Source organism: Tachypleus tridentatus, chromosome 8 (assembly GCF_004210375.1).
Source record: "Tachypleus tridentatus isolate NWPU-2018 chromosome 8, ASM421037v1, whole genome shotgun sequence".
Lineage (NCBI taxonomy): Eukaryota > Metazoa > Arthropoda > Merostomata > Xiphosura > Limulidae > Tachypleus > Tachypleus tridentatus.
In genome coordinates this window covers 48624042-48644259 of record NC_134832.1, presented here as the reverse complement: position 1 = coordinate 48644259, position 20218 = coordinate 48624042, and the positions used below count along the sequence as shown (strand labels likewise).

Here is a 20218-nt window from a genome sequence, read left to right as displayed (position 1 = left end):
ACTCTCTGAGCTATGGTCACCAAGGGTATGGAGCTGTGCCACTTGGTGATTTCATGAAAGTGAATGTAACTGGTAATTTACAACTGACTTTGTAACTCGGAAGGGGGCGTTGCACCTAAGGGAATCGGATTACTTACGAAACATTTTTGTTATATTTATTGTATGTTTTAGAGCAAAGCCACATTAAACTATCGACTGTGTCCAAAAGCCTGTCAGGTTAATGTTGTACCAGTTTAACAAGGCTGTCAGGTTAATGTTGTACCAGCTTAACAACTAGCCTATCAGTGATGAAGAGAAAACCAACTTGTAGAGAAAAATATATATGTAAAAACGACTGGTTTGGGTTGAAAATATATATGTAGAGGAGCGAACAACATTTCGACCTTCTTCGGTCATTGTCAGGTTCACCAAGAAAGAGAGGTAACTGACCGATAGCTGACCATATGTTGGAAGGGGGTTGTGTAACTGTGTGTAGGAATGTAGGTTAATCTCACACAGGCTTAACAAACCCATCAAAAGTGATAATACAAAATTAAATTACCTTATTATGAAACAAACAAATATTGTTAAACGTAGTTCAAAAAATGTCTTTATTAATGGTTTTATCCCAACCTAGAAACTAATACTCTTTAATAGTGAACTTTATATCTGAATATCTAAGCTTCATGTTTGACAGAAGTGTTATGTCCCGTTTACAAACAGAAGTAATCTGTACACTATTGTGATCGTCACAAACACCGAAAACAACACAAGACTACAGTCTTATCATAAAAGAAAGCAATCTAAACCATCTGACTGTATAAAACTCCACGTTACAGCAAAGTCAAACAAGAAGGAATTTAACCGGTTTTTCTGAATCATAAATCCACATCACGTGCTACAAGAACTTCAAAGATGTAATGTCAACTAAAAACGTCTATAAATGATCAAACTCTCAAGGCAAGTAGAAATTAAACTATCCTTCTATAGTTTAATTATCAAGACATTTTATTAATAATTAGAGTATGATTGTCACACACCAAGTTCATTCTATTCGTCTTGCAAGTGTTAAACATTATAGTTAAGAAATCACCTTTGTTTTTATGGATTTATACAGTTCAATCATAAAAAACAGTACTGGTACAGGATTAAACATCTTTTATAATGAATTGAAACAATATCTTTAAACGTTCACTCTGCTGATTTGTAACAAAAAACACTGAAACAATATCTTTAAACGTTCACTCTGCTGATTTGTAACAAGGAACACTGAAACAATATCTTTAAACGTTCACTCTGCTGATTTGGAACAAAGAACACTGAAACAATATGTTTCAACGTTCACTCTGCTGATTTGGAACAAAGAACACTGAAACAATATGTTTAAACGTTCACTCTGCTGATTTGTAACAAGGAACACTGAAACAATATGTTTAAACATTCACTCTGCTGATTTGTAACAAGGAACACTGAAACAATATCTTTAAACATTCACTCTGCTGATTTGTAACAAGGAACACTGAAACAATATCTTTAAACATTCACTCTGCTGATTTGTAACAAGGAACACTGAAACAATATCTTTAAACGTTCACTCTGCTGATTTGTAACAAGGAACACTGAAACAATATCTTTAAACGTTCACTCTCCTGATTTGTAACAAGGAACACTGAAACAATATCTTTAAACGTTCACTCTCCTGATTTGTAACAAGGAACACTGAAACAATATCTTTAAACGTTCACTCTGCTGATTTGTAACAAGGAACACTGAAACAATATCTTTAAACATTCACTCTGCTGATTTGTAACAAGAAACACTGAAACAATATCTTTAAACGTTCACTCTGCTGATTTGTAACAAGGAACACTGAAACAATATCTTTAAACGTTCACTCTGCTGATTTGTAACAAGGAACACAGAAACAATATCTTTAAACGTTCACTCTGCTGATTTGTAACAAGGAACACTGAAACAATATCTTTAAACGTTCACTCTGCTGATTTGTAACAAGGAACACTGAAACAATATCTTTAAACGTTCACTCTGCTGATTTGTAACAAGGAACACAGAAACAATATGTTTCAACGTTCACTCTGCTGATTTATAACAAGGAACACAGAAACAATATGTTTAAACGTTCACTCTCCTGATTTGTAACAAGGAACACTGAAACAATATCTTTAAACGTTCACTCTGCTGATTTGTAACAAAGAACACTGAAACAATATGCTTAAACGTTCACTCTGCTGATTTGTAACAAAGAACACTGAAACAATATGCTTAAACGTTCACTCTGCTGATTTGTAACAAGGAACACTGAAACAATATCTTTAAACGTTCACTCTGCTGATTTGTAACAAGGAACACTGAAACAATATCTTTAAACATTTACTATCCAAAGCTACCAAGGAACAATAAAATCAGTCTTTCTGTTAGTGTTAGGGAAACATGAAACTTAATTAAATAAAACTGTCCACCTTTGTTTTACTGCAGTGGTAACACAGAAACACATCTGGTAATCTTAGAGTAATTAAAAGCTGGAAAACTTTAATACAAGATCTTGATGTTTTCCATCATTGATAAGGTCACTAGTCTTCTAATATAATCACGTGTAATTCTAAATAGCTGTAAATAAATTATTTATACCTTAATTAACATACCATAAAAGTTATAACTACAATCAAGTATAAACATGAATATTTAATGATACACTTTATGGCTCTTTGTTTTATAAAACAAAATATTTACAAACAGTAAAGATGAGTTTACTTCTAGAATAGATATAACACTAGACTGACATTAGAAGAGATAATTTCCAATAACTATTGTCTTGCCAAACACAAACATAAGTTTTAATGTAAACGATGCATATTTAACGTGTCAGAAGAATTCTTTGTATAATCTACTATAAATATGTAAACACGTCGCTGAGAAAAACAAACAAAACAGATATAAAACATGAAATAGCCGATGAAGTTATTCATAATTCTTGTAGATTTCCAAACTAACATTTCTGATGTATTAACATAAATTTTGTAAATCTTTAACAAGCCAAACAATAAAATAACCTTCAACAGCAGACTTGAAATGTTTTATTTTAATAGCCTTTGACTCTCCTGAATGGTGTTTTGATATGTAACAGATGAAATTTTGACCATGATAGAAAAAAGTAAAAACTTCGTACAGTTTACCAAAACCTGGATTGTAAAGATGTGTTTGACCATTTGCCAGAACTATGTTGTATAAATTATGTGATAAAGAAACAGTTTATCTGGCTACTTTAGATTCGTATCAACAGTGGTACACATTTCTTCTCATTAATTGTCTACCATTTGTTATTTAATTCTGTCTATCCTTTCAAAACTCAAGTATAATAATCTTGGAACATCAGCCATGAATATCTTAAATGACTGGTCTTGATAAATACCTTAAAAATAAACGTTTTATGTTAAATTCTGTATAATAATATAGCTGCGTAATGATACTAAAAGTCCACACACCACATTCCAATCTCACTTCGGTCAAGATTACATACACAACTCAAACAACTGCCAACAGAAAATTCAAAATATGTTTGCTTTTCCATCTTACAGAAATACAAATCATAAGTTATTCTTTAAATCTTAGCACACAGTTTCTTGGGATAATTATAACTCACTGCTAAATAGCCTTGACAAGCCCTCAAGTTTAAACAATAATTATAAAATCCACTCCTCTATTTAAAAAATAAGTCTCTCAGAAGACTGTTTATTATCAGAAAGATACACACTGTTGTATGTTACTTGACAATAAAAGAACTGGTTTGTTTTTTATTCCTTGTACTATTATGGAGGAATCATCTACATATTTATAAAATGACAACCTTCTGTACAAATTAAATGTTTGCCCAAACCATAAACTAACACTACAACGTAAAGAACAGACCATCACATACGTAGATTGATGGCACACGGCAAAGATAACTTACAGTTTCAGAGCAGAAAATAACAATTCTATCTTAAAATGTTTAAGGTGGAAATGAGCAAACAACCCCTGACCAGAACAGAGGTCAATATTTTCCTTGATTAAACATTACATTAAGGAAACTTTCTACACAAGGCAATCCAAGTAAAATAACTGTTACTCTGACATCCATACAAGAGTCAATCCATGCTGTGCCACAAAACACACAAACTTCTTACATTAGGAAAGTAAAAATCACCAATAAATCCACAAATGTACAAAGAACAAAGCAGAGCTGAATATTCAGCTTTTAGACACAAAATGTACAGACATACTAATAACTAAGAAACTACTAGCATTGGAACATGTTACCTTTAATTTCGGAGTACTTATTTATGCAAAATATACAACAGTAGTTTTAATCTTGTTAGCAGGTATAATCTAGAACTAGTAATTTAGTACTTGCTTGTAGTATCTAATGAGGGATACTCAACGGTCTCAGATGAATATTGTAATTCGTAGCTTGTATGGTACGGTTTCAGCCTAGCTATTTATGTTACCAGAGTTTGAAAAAATATCAAACCTTATCAAAATACTGCCTTGATATGAGAAAAAAAGTTTCTCTATATCTTACTGACTAGCAGATTCTTAAAAAACACAATGACTCAATATAACCAGTAGTCATCTGTGTTAGTGAAAAATATTAATAATAGTAGAGAAGGTTGGGGTTATAAACAATGGTCCTTCACATCCTGTTGTCACAGCAACATCCACTAAATAGATGTGAGAAATATGTAATTCTATCCAGATTTGTAGATGGAAATGCATGTTAAGATTTAGATTTGTCTTACTGTTCAGCACAAAATCAATTACTCCGTAATGTTGCATATTAACTACAGTATTAAAAGCTAAACATCTAAAGCTGCAATGACATGTGACATATTACTACACACTAGAAAAACTGGATTGTTATGAGTTACCAGAATTTTAGCAAAATATATGAATACAATCCATTTAGTCAAATTCAATTTTATGATTTACAAAGACTATTTACAAACAGCGATATCAACTTGATGTAGGTTATATAAGATCTTCTCCAGAATAAACTTGAAGTAAATATTTATGATAATAATAAAATGGATCCATGTACCACAGTCTATTGGTTAGACAAAAAATCAAACCATAAACCTTTACAATTTGTTTTACAAGTGAATTATAACTTTGCAAACAATTCCTGATGTAATTCACAAGGCAGCAAATATCATGTACTAGAATTAACCTTCGAGAGTCATTAAAAATACTGCTTAAAACCGACAAAATTTCACACACACTTCTTTTTGTAATATACAAACTGACGAAATACCAGCCCAAGGAGAACTGGTCAACAATTTTTAAGTAAAAAGAATATATTATTTCCGAGAACAAATTATACACCAAACTTCGACGTTAATTTCAGCCACATTCTGGCACTAGGTCCAACAGTCTAATCTACACCCCCAAATGTGTCTGATCCTTCTATTGCCTGGATCAACTTATCCCGAAGATCTTGGTAGCTCTCGTACGGAGGAAGGTCCAGCCTGTTGAAACTAATCGTTAAAAGGAAACTGTATTATCGTGTAGACACAGTGAAAGCTCAATGTAATATAACAAGACAAATCTAAATAAACTGTAGAACAAAATAAAACTCAAATAAATAAAGCATTTTTATCACTTTCTGATTTAGTGTTTAACTCTTGTGTTCAAACACCACTACTTTAGCAGTTAAACATATTTAAATAGATCTACAAATGTTCAACAGAAGAACAAACATATAGCTAACATGTAATATTAATATCCATATTAATAACACTGAGGCTTCCATTAACACAGCATTTGTTTAGTGAAACTATGTACAGAAAATCAATATTTCTCTATTAATTACAGATTTCACAAGACATTAGTATTAAAATCATAATATTTTTAAACATTACATTTTTATACTTGGTCATACAGGCAACAGTTACAGAGATGCCAACTATTTCAAATGACTGAGAGTAATGATTGCAAGACAGAGCCCTTTATCATTTGTGGCTACTAGGCCTGACCAATGTCTCTAAGCTGTTTATTATTATAACAATTATTAATTATTACTGCTATAGATTGCTCATTTATGACTGTGTTTTGTGTATTTAATAAATAAATTTAAAAAAATTATTTTGAAATTATTTTTCATATTCTGAATTCTTACTCATAAATGTCGTTATCTGCATTGTTTTTGTCTTTGCATCAGCTTTTTGTTGGCGAGATGCTGATTTTGTATGTCTGGAACAATCGTTCATCCCACCATGCGCCACAGAAAAAAATTGATGTGACAAACTGTACAAAACGCATGACTGTCACTGACTTTTGATGCAGTGACCGGATATTTTGCACTATACTCTTTCCTAAATTTTTGATTCACAGTTTTAGTCCTTTTAGATTTGCCAGAAACAAGACAATCTGGTGAACGAAGCCTCTTTTTTTCCCATTTTGTGAACGATCGCATTGGTGTTTCTATGCTGCTTATAAAACGAGAAATACCCATTTATGCGAGTGCTGATTGGCTGACAAGCACTGATGATGTAACTATGGATTCCCCCACGTGCCCAGTATGGAGAAGCACCGCACTCAAACTATTGGTAGACGTCGGAGATACAAACATTTTTTTATTATTTCAAGCACAAACATGATTATCACAAGTAGCCATTTGGAATATGTCTTTTATTTATTATCAAAATTTATTTGTATCTCACTAGAAATTTTCTTTTCACCCCTTTCAAGCCCTGGGGAAACAATTTATCACTTTATTGTATAGACCTATATAATATATAATAATTTGGGAGTTGCAACAAGTAATATTTGTTTGTATGAGTGTATAGTCGTAATGTATACACCAAAATCGTAATGATTACGCTCAAATCCTAATGTTTGGCATCTCTGCTGTTACAATGAATATGTTGTATTTGAAACACTTATTATAAGCTCTTCCAACTTTTGAAAATCCCTAAAGCAGTGGTTCCCAACCAGGGGTATGAGATAACATTTGTTTTGGCCACCTTCACCTTTATTCTTAAATAAATAATTACTGTGAGGGATGCAGGGCATAAAACAGGTTTGGAACCACTGCCCTAAAGGACTAAATACAGAAATTAATGATTAAAAAAAAAAATTTATATTTTTTTCCAAGTACACAATTAGTGGAAACGACTAACCGTGTGTGTGGTACACAATAAGTAGAAACGACTAACCGTGTGTGTGGTACGCAATAAGTAGAAACGACTAACCGTGTGTGTGGTACGCAATAAGTAGAAACGACTAACCACAATAAGTAGAAACGACTAAGTAAGTAAACGACTAACCAATAAGTGTGTGTGGTACACAATAAGTAGAAACGACTAACCGTGTGTGTGGTACACAATAAGTAGAAACGACTAACCGTGTGTGTGATACACAATAAGTAGAAACGACTAACCAGGTGTGTGATACGCAATAAGTAGAAACGACTAACCAGGTGTGTGATACGCAATAAGTAGAAACGACTAACCAGGTGTGTGATACGCAATAAGTAGAAACGACTAACCAGGTGTGTGATACGCAATAAGTAAACGACTAACCAGGTGTGTGATAACGACTAACCAATAAGTAGAAACGACTAACCAGATGTGTGATACGCAATAAGTAGAAACGACTAACCAGGTGTGTGAAGTGTGAAGCGACTAATAAGTAGAAATGCGACTAACCGTGTGTGTGATCACATAATAAGTAGAAACGACTAACCAGGTGTGTGATACACGCAATAAGTAGAAACGACTAACCGTGTGTGTGATACACAATAAGTAGAAACAACTAACCAGGTATGTGATCGAGGCAAATTTTCAACATTTCCCCACTTCTCAATAGTAAAGAGTTGGGGGCCATTACTTCCATACAATTCTTTGAAGCCATTCATAGGGACTCGAGATGTTCCCGTCACAAACTGAAGCAGTCTTGTTCTCATCTCATTGTTAAAAGATAAAACAAGCTAAGGAGAAAAAAATGAAATCATTATAAAGTTATATAAATTAGGAGAGAGTTGTAACAAAACACAGGCATATGAAAACATTAGATACAGTAAAACATTCTGACTGTATGGATACTGTATAACAATATGATTTTGTTTTTAATATTTTCTACTCTTCATGGTTCTTATCCAACGAAAAGTTTAAAGTGTGTGTTAAATAAAAACATCTGAAAAGATGGGTACACACAAACTACAACATAGGTGACAACCTGTTTAACAAACAAGTTACAACATAGGTGACAATCTGTTTAACAAACAAACTACAACATACGTAACAATCTGTTTAACAAACAAGTTACAACATAGGTGACAATCTGTTTAACAAACAAGTTACAACATAGGTGACAATCTGTTTAACAAACAAACTACAACATAGGTGACAATCTGTTTAACAAACAAACTACAACATAGGTGACAATCTGTTTAACAAACAAACTACAACATAGGTGACAATCTGTTTAACAAACAAACTACAACATACGTAACAATCTGTTTAACAAACAAGTTACAACATAGGTGACAATCTGTTTAACAAACAAACTACAACATACGTAACAATCTGTTTAACAAACAAGTTACAACATACGTGACAACCTGTTTAACAAACAAGTTACAACATACGTAACAATCTGTTTCATATGTAGATGAAGGTGTAGATTTGGTATATCTGGATATTCAGAAAGCATATGACAAAGTATCATGAGAAACTCATCTCTTCAGATGTGGGGGACAAGTTAACTAATTGAATAGAAGAGTGGCTTGATGAAAAAGTACAGAGCGTTATTATGAATGGAGTTCAGTCAAACTGTATTAATGACACACGTGGCAGACCTCAAAGCTCAGTCTTAGGAACTTTGCTGTTTTTACTTACATCAATGACAGATGAAGAAATGGTAAATAATTTATTAAGTGTGCTGATGATATGAAGATCTTGGACACTGTTAGCTGTGAAGAGGATGTTATTGATTTATAATAGGATTTAGATCATTTAAAGAGTTCTGCAAATACCTAACCGAGAGGTTTTAATTGTAATAAACGTAAGATACTGCATGTGGGTTATCAATTGTAATTATCAGTATTATTTAGATGGGAATAACCTTAACAGTGTTATGATAATAAATTATCTCACTGTAATGGCTGATCAGTCTCTTAAGTCATGTAACTGGAATGTGAACAGTAGAATACACAAACTATAATGAAGTAAAATTAAAACACAGATTTAAGATATTTACTCATGACGTTCCTTAAAAACAGCAATATTTATGATGATGGTGAAATCTCACTATGTAAGATTTTTTTATCAATAAATACTGTATTGTGCATACAAACATAATTATAGTTTCAAAGTTTGAAGAACCTAGATATAAAGTATATAAATTTCACCTTAAGACCTCTGTACAAAGGTTCTAAAATAAACTAAGTCAATAATAAGAGAACACCACTAAACACGTAAATTTGTTACTGTTCCGTTACTGTATATTTAGTTATTTCTTTACCTTCAACAATCAGTAACACACATACCCGCCAGAACCACTGAATCACAATGTGATTAGGCTGATAACCTCCCTTGTAAACAGTGTTGTTCTTCCAGTCCTTAACGTCAATTTTTCCAATCCCGCACATAAGTAGCTCCAGTTCATGTTCGACAAATAATTTGATAAGCGAGAGTGGAATAATATCGTTAAAACCTTCAAGAAAGGCATTCATCTGAGGCTGGATTCGGGATACAAACCTCCAACGGATGACTAGACTAAATATATCATTATGATCAAATGTTAATAGTGCTTTTATTATACTTCAGATAGCTAAAAGGTAACTTATAAATAGAGAAATAAACAAATGGTAAAATGTTTTACCTTTTGTGAGAAAAAATATCATAAGATATAAACTATCAGAAATTCAGTACAACTTAAAATGTTTCTTCAGAAGCCATTTCTCATGTTCATTTTTGAAAGAAATACTTTCATGTTTTAAAACACTGAATGCAATGTAATTTCAATTTTACACTGCTAGTAACATCACAAAATGTCTGTTGTTTTTTGTTTGTTTATCGATAAACAACATATATTAATACTTACTGTTTTTTATCCTTTGATAGGTTGTTTAGACAGAGAATTCATGATGGAACTTTGTAGAATGGATGGCAACTGCCTGTTGTGGAGACACAAGTGTAGAGGACGGCGTTTCAAAAGTCTTCCATCTTCTTCCGCCTTTAAAATGTCATTCTCTATACTTGTGTCCCCACAACGGACAGTTGCCATCCATTCTACAAAGTTCCATCATGTTGTTTTTTGTAGTATTTTTTAAATTGGTAATCTGGCTTGGTAGTGTAATGTATTTTGGTTTGTCAACAAATACACAGAATTATTATTTCTTGCATATTTCCTTTACCCTGTTTTCTGAAAGATATGAAAACTACATAAACTTTAGCCACATTAATCTTTAATGACTTCATAAATGAGTTGTTTTATTAAGTCATATTAGTTATTGTTAGAAATTACAAACTCTATAAAACAGTCTCTGTGATTGAACTTAATGTCATCGAATTAAATGTTCAACACTCTTATAATCCTGAAAGTATTCTATCCAGTCACAGATAAACAGAAAAGTATGAAATTACTAAGACAATGAACTACAGTCAATTCTTAAGTTGGCTTTGTTCACGCTAGTTGTTTAATATAGCTTTATCAATTGTCACATAGTTTCACAAAATTAAAAATGTTGGATTCATCATGGATAACAGTCTTCATCTAATGACGTTCTGACGTTGAGTAAAACAAATGTTAGACATAACGGAAGTAATCATTTCATATGATCGTTTACCTTAAGAAATATGCTTGATATCTGTTTGTTTTGTTTTGAATTTTGTGCAAAGCTACACGAAGGGAAGGCAGCTAGTCATCACCACCCATCACCAACTCTAGGGATACTCTTTTACCAATGAATAGTGGGACTGACCCTCAAATATATAATGCCCCCATGGCTAAAAGGGCAAGTATGTTTGGTGTGACGGGGATTCGAACCCGCAACCCTCAGATTACGAGTCGAGTACTTTAACCACCTGGCCATGCTGGGCCCATATGCTTGATAAGTCAAGAATTACACTCACTTTATATATTCAAGCCTATTTTCTTTAGTTACATGGATGTTGGCACCACCAGGTTTCAGTTCCCGTTGCTGCATTTTACCAAAGAGTTCTTCATCTACAGAGAAAGTCAACTCCAGCTCAGCTGGGTCATTTTCTAGAATCCACAGTAATGAGTTGTAATATTCAGTATCCTACAGAAATGAAAACTGTTACACAAAGCTTACCGTGTGGTCCACAAATCAGGTTACGTTTCTCACGAACAACAAATTAACCCCATAACCTTTTGTTTCATTTTTAAATTCCTTTCTCTGTATGTTACATTCAGAATTTAACTAAATTGTTTTACTATTAGTATATGTCAAGGAAATTAACATTATAATGTATAACTTGAATTTTATGCTATCTAAGCCTAATTACTTTATTTCAAAGGAAATGTTTCAAATATAACCTAAATTGCACTTTTCATGTAACTGTGTGATATCTTGACTTTAGAACCAGTAAACATTTAGCCACATAAACTGACAACTTAGATCAGTTTCTACATGTTACGTACATGTGTTTGAGACTATTTGACACATAAGATCTAGAGAATGCAGTTGTGTGGGCAGAGACACAAATTTTCCAACCTTTGGTGGGTGCTGCACTCACCTACTGTAAACAATGTGCATGTAGCTAGGATTCCACAAATAGTTAATTTGGAAATTTGGGTGCAGTTTTTGTATTGAAGTAGATGTAACTGCTTTCAGTATTATTCTCTGCTTAAATCGACTACAGCACTTATGATGACTTCTTACCCAAATAAATTATACCTTGTGATGACGAGAAACCTGCTTGAAGTAAAAATGCATCTCAAAATGGCTGGTATGGGTATAAAAACTTTTATTAAAATAAAGTAGAGAACAACACTTCGACCTTATTAGGTCATCTTCAGGTTAACAAAGAGAGGGTTTGCAACTGACTGGTCGCAAACGTGTCTTAGGGACGAGAGTATAAACGGGTACAGGATTGTAGGGGGTGTTGCAGATGTTAGGTTATTAATTAGTATAGGTATAAATGTGTTCCTTTACATTGGTACAATTTTGGTTTTAGTTGTTATATAACATATACATTAATGAAGAAAACGACTGACAACAGAGGGGGTTGTTATATTACAATGACTTTGAACACATAAATCAGAAAGTTACGCGAGAACCACGGCTGATATAAAGTCATAGGTAAGAAGAATATATCACAAATTAAATCATGAACTACTTGGCATTTTGTAGGTAGCATGATATCGCCATAAACTTACTGCTTTTGGGAAAGGTATGCAATAACCCTTTTCAATATGAAATATTAATAAATTGAGAAAATAAAGACATGTTCATATGGGGGATTCAGAATTTACAAACCAGAAATAACTCTTCTACTTAACAGTATTGCAAAAATATGAAAAATATGGATCAACTTGGGGTACCAAGACCACCCAGAAGGAAAGCTATAACAAGTGGTATTTAGTAGCCAAAAGTGCAACATTTTATAACAGGGAGAATCCACGAACAAAAGATCAATGGAGAAAAAAAACTGCCAGTGTGCCCCATACAACATAACAAAGAAAGATCTTCACCTAAAAATCAGTTCGTTGAGTTTATTCAACCATTGAAAACATCAAAAGCAGCTTAAGAATGAATAGATACTTATGCTATTCCATACTAAGCATAGTGATCAAGTTAACAGCACAACATCTAAGGATTTCTACACAACTGGGCTGTTGAAACAGGTGATAGCAAACTGCTATACTTATATGCTAGATGGATTATGAAATGCATGCATGGAGGCATAGCAGGCTTTGGACACAAATGCCTTGTGACATGAGCTGTAACAACATGATGAGAATCAAAATCTTTTTAATATAACACACCTAAACTCTAATTTTTTTCTTCACGCAAAATCATCTAAGTAGTGGTAGAAGACTAGAAGTTCTTCCACAACTCCTCTCAAAGTAAACAAAATGTAAAAAACATCTTCAGATATTTACTTACCACTGACTCCATATCTTTTAATTTAATTTCTTTCCCAAGCATCATCTTGTAAAACGGACGTATGAAGAATGCTAAAGGAGAAATGTAAGGAAGTTTTACAATAATTTAATTAATAAAACATTCAAATATATTATTAGCACAATGTCTTTCTTTTCTTTCTCTAGAGTGTGCCTCTCAATCGCACACATCGTACACTGATGAGAAGTGATACTGTTAATGAATGCTCGTCGGCCATCACTTGATTTCAAACCGAATTCACAAAATAATTTTGCACATCACACATAAATCGTAAATTCGTGAAATAAAGATTATGTTAGGCCTACTGCTTAGCACAAACATTTCACAAACTAACATTGAGTTTATTCATTGAAATGGAAGTATGCTTAAGAACAAATCAATCTAGAAAATCTCACGATGTGTCCAACAATATTCAAACTAAGAACGTTAAACACAAATGTACCATCTAAAGGTTTCAGAACGTTAAACACAAATGTACCATCTAAACGTTTCAGAACGTTAAACACAAATGTACCATCTAAAAGTTTTCCATGATAAACAGCCATTCCAGCTATCCTTCCGATGAACTTGAAGTACAACAGGTGGTCTTCATTACATAAGCCAGAAAAAGGATTGATCTGAAGCGTGTAGTTATCCCTAAAAGATAAATTAAACAGATGTATATCTAGACACACATTCGATGTTAATATGTTTAGTGCATTTAATTGTTTTAACATTTAATAAAGGAGAGTTAGAGGTTAAACAACAACTCACAAAAAAAAGGGACATTAGAAATTAAGAAAATATACATAATAAAATTTGTTTGTTAAATGTTTATTAAATGTAAAGTGACACAATGTAGCTTTGGTCCACCAAGCAAATGAAACCCAAAGTTTTAGCATTGCAAGTCTGGAAATTTATCATTGATCTGCCAGGGACAACGAAATAATAGTTTCAATCCTCTTATTGTATAATCTAGCTGATGTCTCTTTAACAAATTAATTCTGAGCGTAAAGAAAACCCAAAAATTCCACTTCAAGTCTTGTCTAGTTTTGATTGGTTTAAGTTAACCTGCATAAGGCTTGCAACAATTTTGCATTTCTCAATAAACATTAGAGTTAAAATACAGGGGTTTATATAATCATAAAATACATGAGAGATAGTTCTTTTCATTTGCCATTTGACAAGCATTAAATTAAAAATACTGTTCAAATTTCCCACAATTCTGAATAAACAAAACAAGTATTTAACAATTTAACATTAAATTATTAATTATTAACATCAAACATATTGTAATTTGTGCACAATCCCTGAACATATCAGTAAATACGTTGAAAGCTGATTCAGAATCACTTCACCTAGCAGCAATTTTACCTTCAGTGATAAATACAAGGTGTTTGGAAAGTCACTCTGCACTTGTACATTTATTAACATACAAAACTGCACAGTGACTTTCCGAACACCCTGTATTTAGGAAAAGTTACATTCCAAAATATTAAATGTCAAAACTTTGTTTTACAAACAACTCTACTAGCTTATACTTTCCTAACTGATGAAATGTCAAGGCCACTTTAAATACAAACTTACAAATTAACTTGCAAAAGTTAATTTTAAAATTATAAACCAATTTTGTTTCAACAACTTTGGATTCAGAAACATTGAATTTATAGATTAGTAGGATACGATTTTCTAGTATATTTTATAAATGAAATTTCACAAATGTACGAACCTACATCCCTGTTGTGCTTATGTGAAATGTTATTCTTTTAAATTTTTGTTTAAGTATTTTGCCAACTATAAATCTTTTGTTACTATATCCAGTCAAATTTTAGAATTTTCAGTTAATGTACTTATTTTCTTTTATTATGGTTTCTTTGTGTTCAACCATAAAATTACTGGTTGAATCCACACCACAAATACAAGTAATGAAATTTCATACTTTATCTTTTAAAAGACGTATAAATCTAAAACCAATAATTGTCAGAAAATAGTAATGCTGAGCCATAAAGCTTTTTATTCCAGTTAAAGATCCGATAGTGTAATATGTAAATTAGTTACGATTTTGAAAAGAGCAAATTGGAAAACGTAGAAAGAAATGATGCCAGGAAAAAGACGGTTTCATAAACACTAAGAACGTTTTTTAAACAGTTACAACAATGTTCATTTCTTTCTTGACAATAAGAGCAAGTTACATCACATCAGTTTGGAAGCTACAAAAATATTCTTAAACAAGAGATAACTATGATATTTAGCAGGTATTGTAAGAGCATGGTCTGAAATAATAGACTATTCAAACAACACAGATTTGTTTTAAACAATTGTACTGTTTACTCCAATGTGTTCAAAAACACACAAATTCTTAATTATTAAAAACAAACTATAGTTAATGTACTTTAATTAATAAACATCAAATAATGTTGATAAAATATGACACTACAGCTGACAAATACAACTGTGTTGCCATATTGAAAGGTGAGATCACAAGGTCATTGCTTGACAGTAATCTCATACTATTGTTTTAGTAATAGGTTAACTAATAAAATAAACATTCTAAATCAGTGTTTTGAAAGTTCATACTAAGTTTAATTCTATTTTATTAAAATGTTTTCCTTTGAGAATGAAACAAATCAGGAAATATTGATGAGTGGTTACAAGCAAATGTTTTTGTTTGGTTTTTAAGTGAGAAAACTAATACAGTACACTAGAGATTACCTGAAAAATAGCTTTGTAAGTATTGTAAAACAGTAACAAGTCTTGGAGTGTAAACATTACATCTTATCTGAATAAAATCTCCAACATCTGATCTTCTTCCTTTTATGAATAACTATGTGTCAATTCAGTGATGTCGAGAAACCCACTTGTTGAGAAATTTATATGCAAAAACTGCTTGTTTGGGTTGAGAAAATATTTTACATAGAAGAGCAAACAACGTTTCGACCTTCTTTGGTCATCGTCAGGTTCACAAAGAAAGAAGTAACTGACCGGAAGCTGACCACATGTTTGGAAGGGGTTGTGTGACTGAGTGTCGGAATGTAGAGGGCGGTATTAGATGTTTGAATACATAATTTTATTTATTTTATTATATTAATATAGGTATAAAGGCGTTCCTTTATATTGGTTTATTTTGGGTTTAAGTTGTTGTATAAGTAAGGCTTCTCTAATTTTGCATTTGTTTATGTTTGTTTCCTTATTTTTTTCTCAGTTTTTCTCAGTGTATTTGTACTTACCTGTTACCTGTTACCATTATGTCTGAACTAGCATACCGTACACCACTATTAACAGTACACGCTCACATGATCGTTAAGAAACTAAGAAATTTAAACCAACGAATTATTAATAGAAGAAATGACATTTATTTTATTCAACAATGTAGAAAAGAACAACTAACCCCTAATTTTGTAAAGGTAAAACTTTCAAAAATTTTAATACATACACAAACATTATCCAAAATTTACAGAAAAAACTACTTAAAGCCATGTTGAACACAAAATATAAAGAACTACATGACTTACAAAAATAAAAAATTAACCTAGACCATCAAATGGCATGCTGCATTAAACCAGAGATTTACGGACTTATACAACGAAACATAAACCAAATCAATACTAAGAACGACAGAGACAAAAAGATCTGCACAACAAAAAACTAGAAAAACTAAGATGCAAACAACAGAAAAGACATAAACATGACAAACCGTTGACTAACCTCATAATTAACAGATCCAACCGTCAATTAAACACAGACGAGATACATCTACTTAACAAAGGACTCAACTTCGCAATAGCACCAAGGTACATTCCAACCATAGAAATCAAAACATGTTTAGAAGACCTAGCCAAGAGACTTGTGATACTTTCTACAGAGAAGAAAAACAAGGAAACAACCAAAAACCACCAACAGAAAGAAGACAACTTAGATAATTTTATTGACATCCAACAGCCAAACTTCCCAGGTAAAATTACAAATTTATATTTTCCAGAAACACCTAAAAACAACATCTTAAACGATTTTTTCAAAGAATTTTCTCACAAAACCATCAACATAATTTCACAAAACAGAAAACTAAAATACAACCTTACAAAAAGAGACATTAATTCCATTAAAAACCTAAAACAAGACAAAAATATAAAAATTCTAAAAGCAGATAAAGGTAACGCTACAGTCATAATGAACATGAATGAATACATCCAAAAAATGAAAAACATCCTATCAGACACGAACAAATTTAAACCAATACACACAAATCCAACAAAGACACAAGACGAACTGAACAAATTACTACTACAAATGAAAAAGCCAACACAATTTCACAAACACTTTATTCCTACCTACGTAAAACCGACTCACGCACACCGCAAATATACGGCATCCCCAAACCTCATAAACCAGATTGTCCATTACGACCAATAATGTCCACATATGAATCGTTTAATTACAATCTTGGTAAATAACATAGCATGGGCATTCTCCAAATATGTAACATCAGCCAGCTCATTCATCAAAGACTCTTTTAATTTCAAGTCTAATCTAAATCAACTTAATCATAAAGCCTTAATGGCCAGTTTAGATGTTATATCCCTCTTTTCAGAAGTTCCAACCACTGAAGCCTGCAAGATAGCCTTAGAACTCTATATCCGAGACCCTAACCCAACTATAGACATTCCCAGCAACCAATTAGCAACCCTCATAGAATTCACCACGATAAAGACAAACTTCATGTTCAACAACCAAAACTATATACAAACAAATGGCCTAAGCATGGGCAACCCAGTATCACCAGTTCTAGCCAATATTTTTATGACACAAGTTGAAACACAAGCAATTAACACAGCATTACATCCACCACTATACTGGTACATATATGTAGATGACACGATTGCTGGATTTAAATCTACAGAACACATCCTTAATTTTTTCAATCACATTAACTCTATACATCCCAACATTAACTTCACATGTGAACAGGAAGAAAGCAATCAAATATCATTTCTTAATCTCAAAATTACAAGAACTGACACACAATTCAAAACAGAAAGCCACCAAAAAATCACCCATACTGGACTATACATATCTTGGGACTCAGCACATGAAACAAAACAAAAACTCAACATACTAAGAAACCAAATAAACACAGCCATAAAACTATGCTCACCAGATAAAATTAACGATGAATTAGACAAAATAAAACAATACTTCATCAACATCAATAAGTTTCCTCCACAAACCGTAGAAAACATTATACGCACACACCTAGACAGAAAGCAAAATCAACCAACTAAAGTAAATATATCTCACGAATCAAAAAATCACGAAACCATATACTGCTGTATACCATATATTCCTGACATCAGCAGACAAATAACCAACATTTGGCAAAAATTAGTAACAAAATATGACATTCCAGTTAATACCAAATTCATTCAAAAACCAGGCACAAAACTGAGGTCTATACCATGTAAAAACTACACTGACAAACACCACACCAACATTATTTATAAAATACAATGTGATAACTGCCACGACTTCTATATTGGAGAAACAAGTAAAAAAATGGAAACCAGATTCAAAGAACATAAAAAGTCACCTTCACACGTTTTCGAACACTTCAAGTCAAATAAACACAACATAACCATAGAAAACACTCAAATACTAAATAAAGAAACAAACATAAACAAACGCAAAATTAAAGAAGCCTTACTTATACAACAACTTAAACCCAAAATAAACCAATATAAAGGAACGCCTTTATACCTATATTAATATAATAAAATAAATAAAATTATATATTCAAACATCTAATACTGCCCTCTACATTCCGACACTCAGTTACACAACCCCTTTCAAACATGTGGTCAGCTTCCGGTCAGTTACCTCTTTCTTTGTGAACCTGACGATGACCAAAGAAGGTCGAAACGTTGTTCGCTCTTCTATGTAAAATATTTTCTCAAACCAAACGAGCCGTTTTTGCATATAAATATGTGTCAATTTAAACTCAAAATAGTTTTTTTCACACACTTTTTAATAGAAATACAATTAATTTATTTTACTGTATAACTGCAAACTTCACTAACAGTTATTAATTTAAAAATAACGAGATACTGACGCAGCAGAATATTCAAAGAGTCCGTAGTAAGGATTAAACATCTCACGAGACAACAGAAAGAACATTTCACGAGATGCTCCCCCATAGTCCAAGACTTCTTCCCCGTCAAATTCAATCCACAACTTAGTCTTCAGTAAGTCCACTCTAGAGACACTGGACACAATTCGATACATATCTTCGAAGATACTGGCACGGGAAACTTTAATTTCAAACTTATTTGGGACATTGCTCTGAAAAAAACAAACAGAAAATGAAAAATTGGATTCAAATATAAATGAAACAAGCAGTTTAAAAATAATGTTTATGGCTTGAAAAAAAAAAAACCTTCCAAAATGAGAATATGAAAAGAAATTGAGTAGTGTGATCAAATGCAACAGTACAATGATAAACTAAAACTAATGACAAATAAAAGTTTTCTCCAAAATCAAGTAAGCTAAATTTGAAATTACTTGAAAAAAAAAAATTTAATCAGCAATCAGGTTATCTTGCTGTCATGCTAATAAACAATGATCGTTGACATACAAACTGCAACTTTCAGTCCATTTCACGAATTATGTGCTAAATTAAAAATCAGGGTCAATAGTAATTACTCTAAAATTACAATTTCCATCTGAATAAGAAACATGCTCCATTAATTAAATTTATTTCTAAATATAACAAAGTGTGTAACGTAATGTTATCAATCACACAACAGTTATCTGGCTACAACATGCGTCTGTGTGAACAGAAACGCAACTAGTTATTATGATCCTGTTACGAGCTCCACAGTGAGCTCTGTTATGCATTCATTCTGACAAATACAACACACACAATACGTTAAAGCTCATACAAAACTATATACACTATAGAACTCACACTTACGGGCTTAGGAAGTTTCGTCTTTAAGTATTCATATTTTTGTTTGTAATCACGGGAATATGGCACTGCCTGAAAAATAATTATTTCATAATGTTAGAAGTTACTGAAGTTAAAACACACTACATGTTTTTACCACACTTTTATGTATT

General features: G+C 32.2%; 1 protein-coding gene across 2 annotated transcripts in view; it reads right to left on the bottom strand.

Moving 5' to 3' along the window:
• Positions 1 to 3700: 3700 nt before the first annotated feature.
• LOC143222354 (E3 ubiquitin-protein ligase Nedd-4-like) overlaps positions 3701 to 20218 on the bottom strand; it is a 51958-nt gene continuing 35440 nt past the window's right edge. Inside the window, exons 16-23 of one of the 2 annotated variants that reach the window (XR_013012197.1) lie at positions 20073 to 20138; positions 19212 to 19441; positions 13644 to 13765; positions 13112 to 13182; positions 11112 to 11281; positions 9499 to 9752; positions 7794 to 7963; positions 3701 to 5510 (exon numbers count right to left, since the gene is read on the bottom strand). Coding sequence is in view for 1 of the 2 variants with exons in the window: in XM_076448787.1 (XP_076304902.1) it covers positions 5408 to 5510; positions 7794 to 7963; positions 9524 to 9752; positions 11112 to 11281; positions 13112 to 13182; positions 13644 to 13765; positions 19212 to 19441; positions 20073 to 20138 (1161 nt within the window). In the remaining variant the exon portion in view is untranslated. The remainder of the gene's footprint in view (positions 5511 to 7793; positions 7964 to 9498; positions 9753 to 11111; positions 11282 to 13111; positions 13183 to 13643; positions 13766 to 19211; positions 19442 to 20072; positions 20139 to 20218) is intronic. The other variant, XM_076448787.1, reaches the window with a different exon arrangement.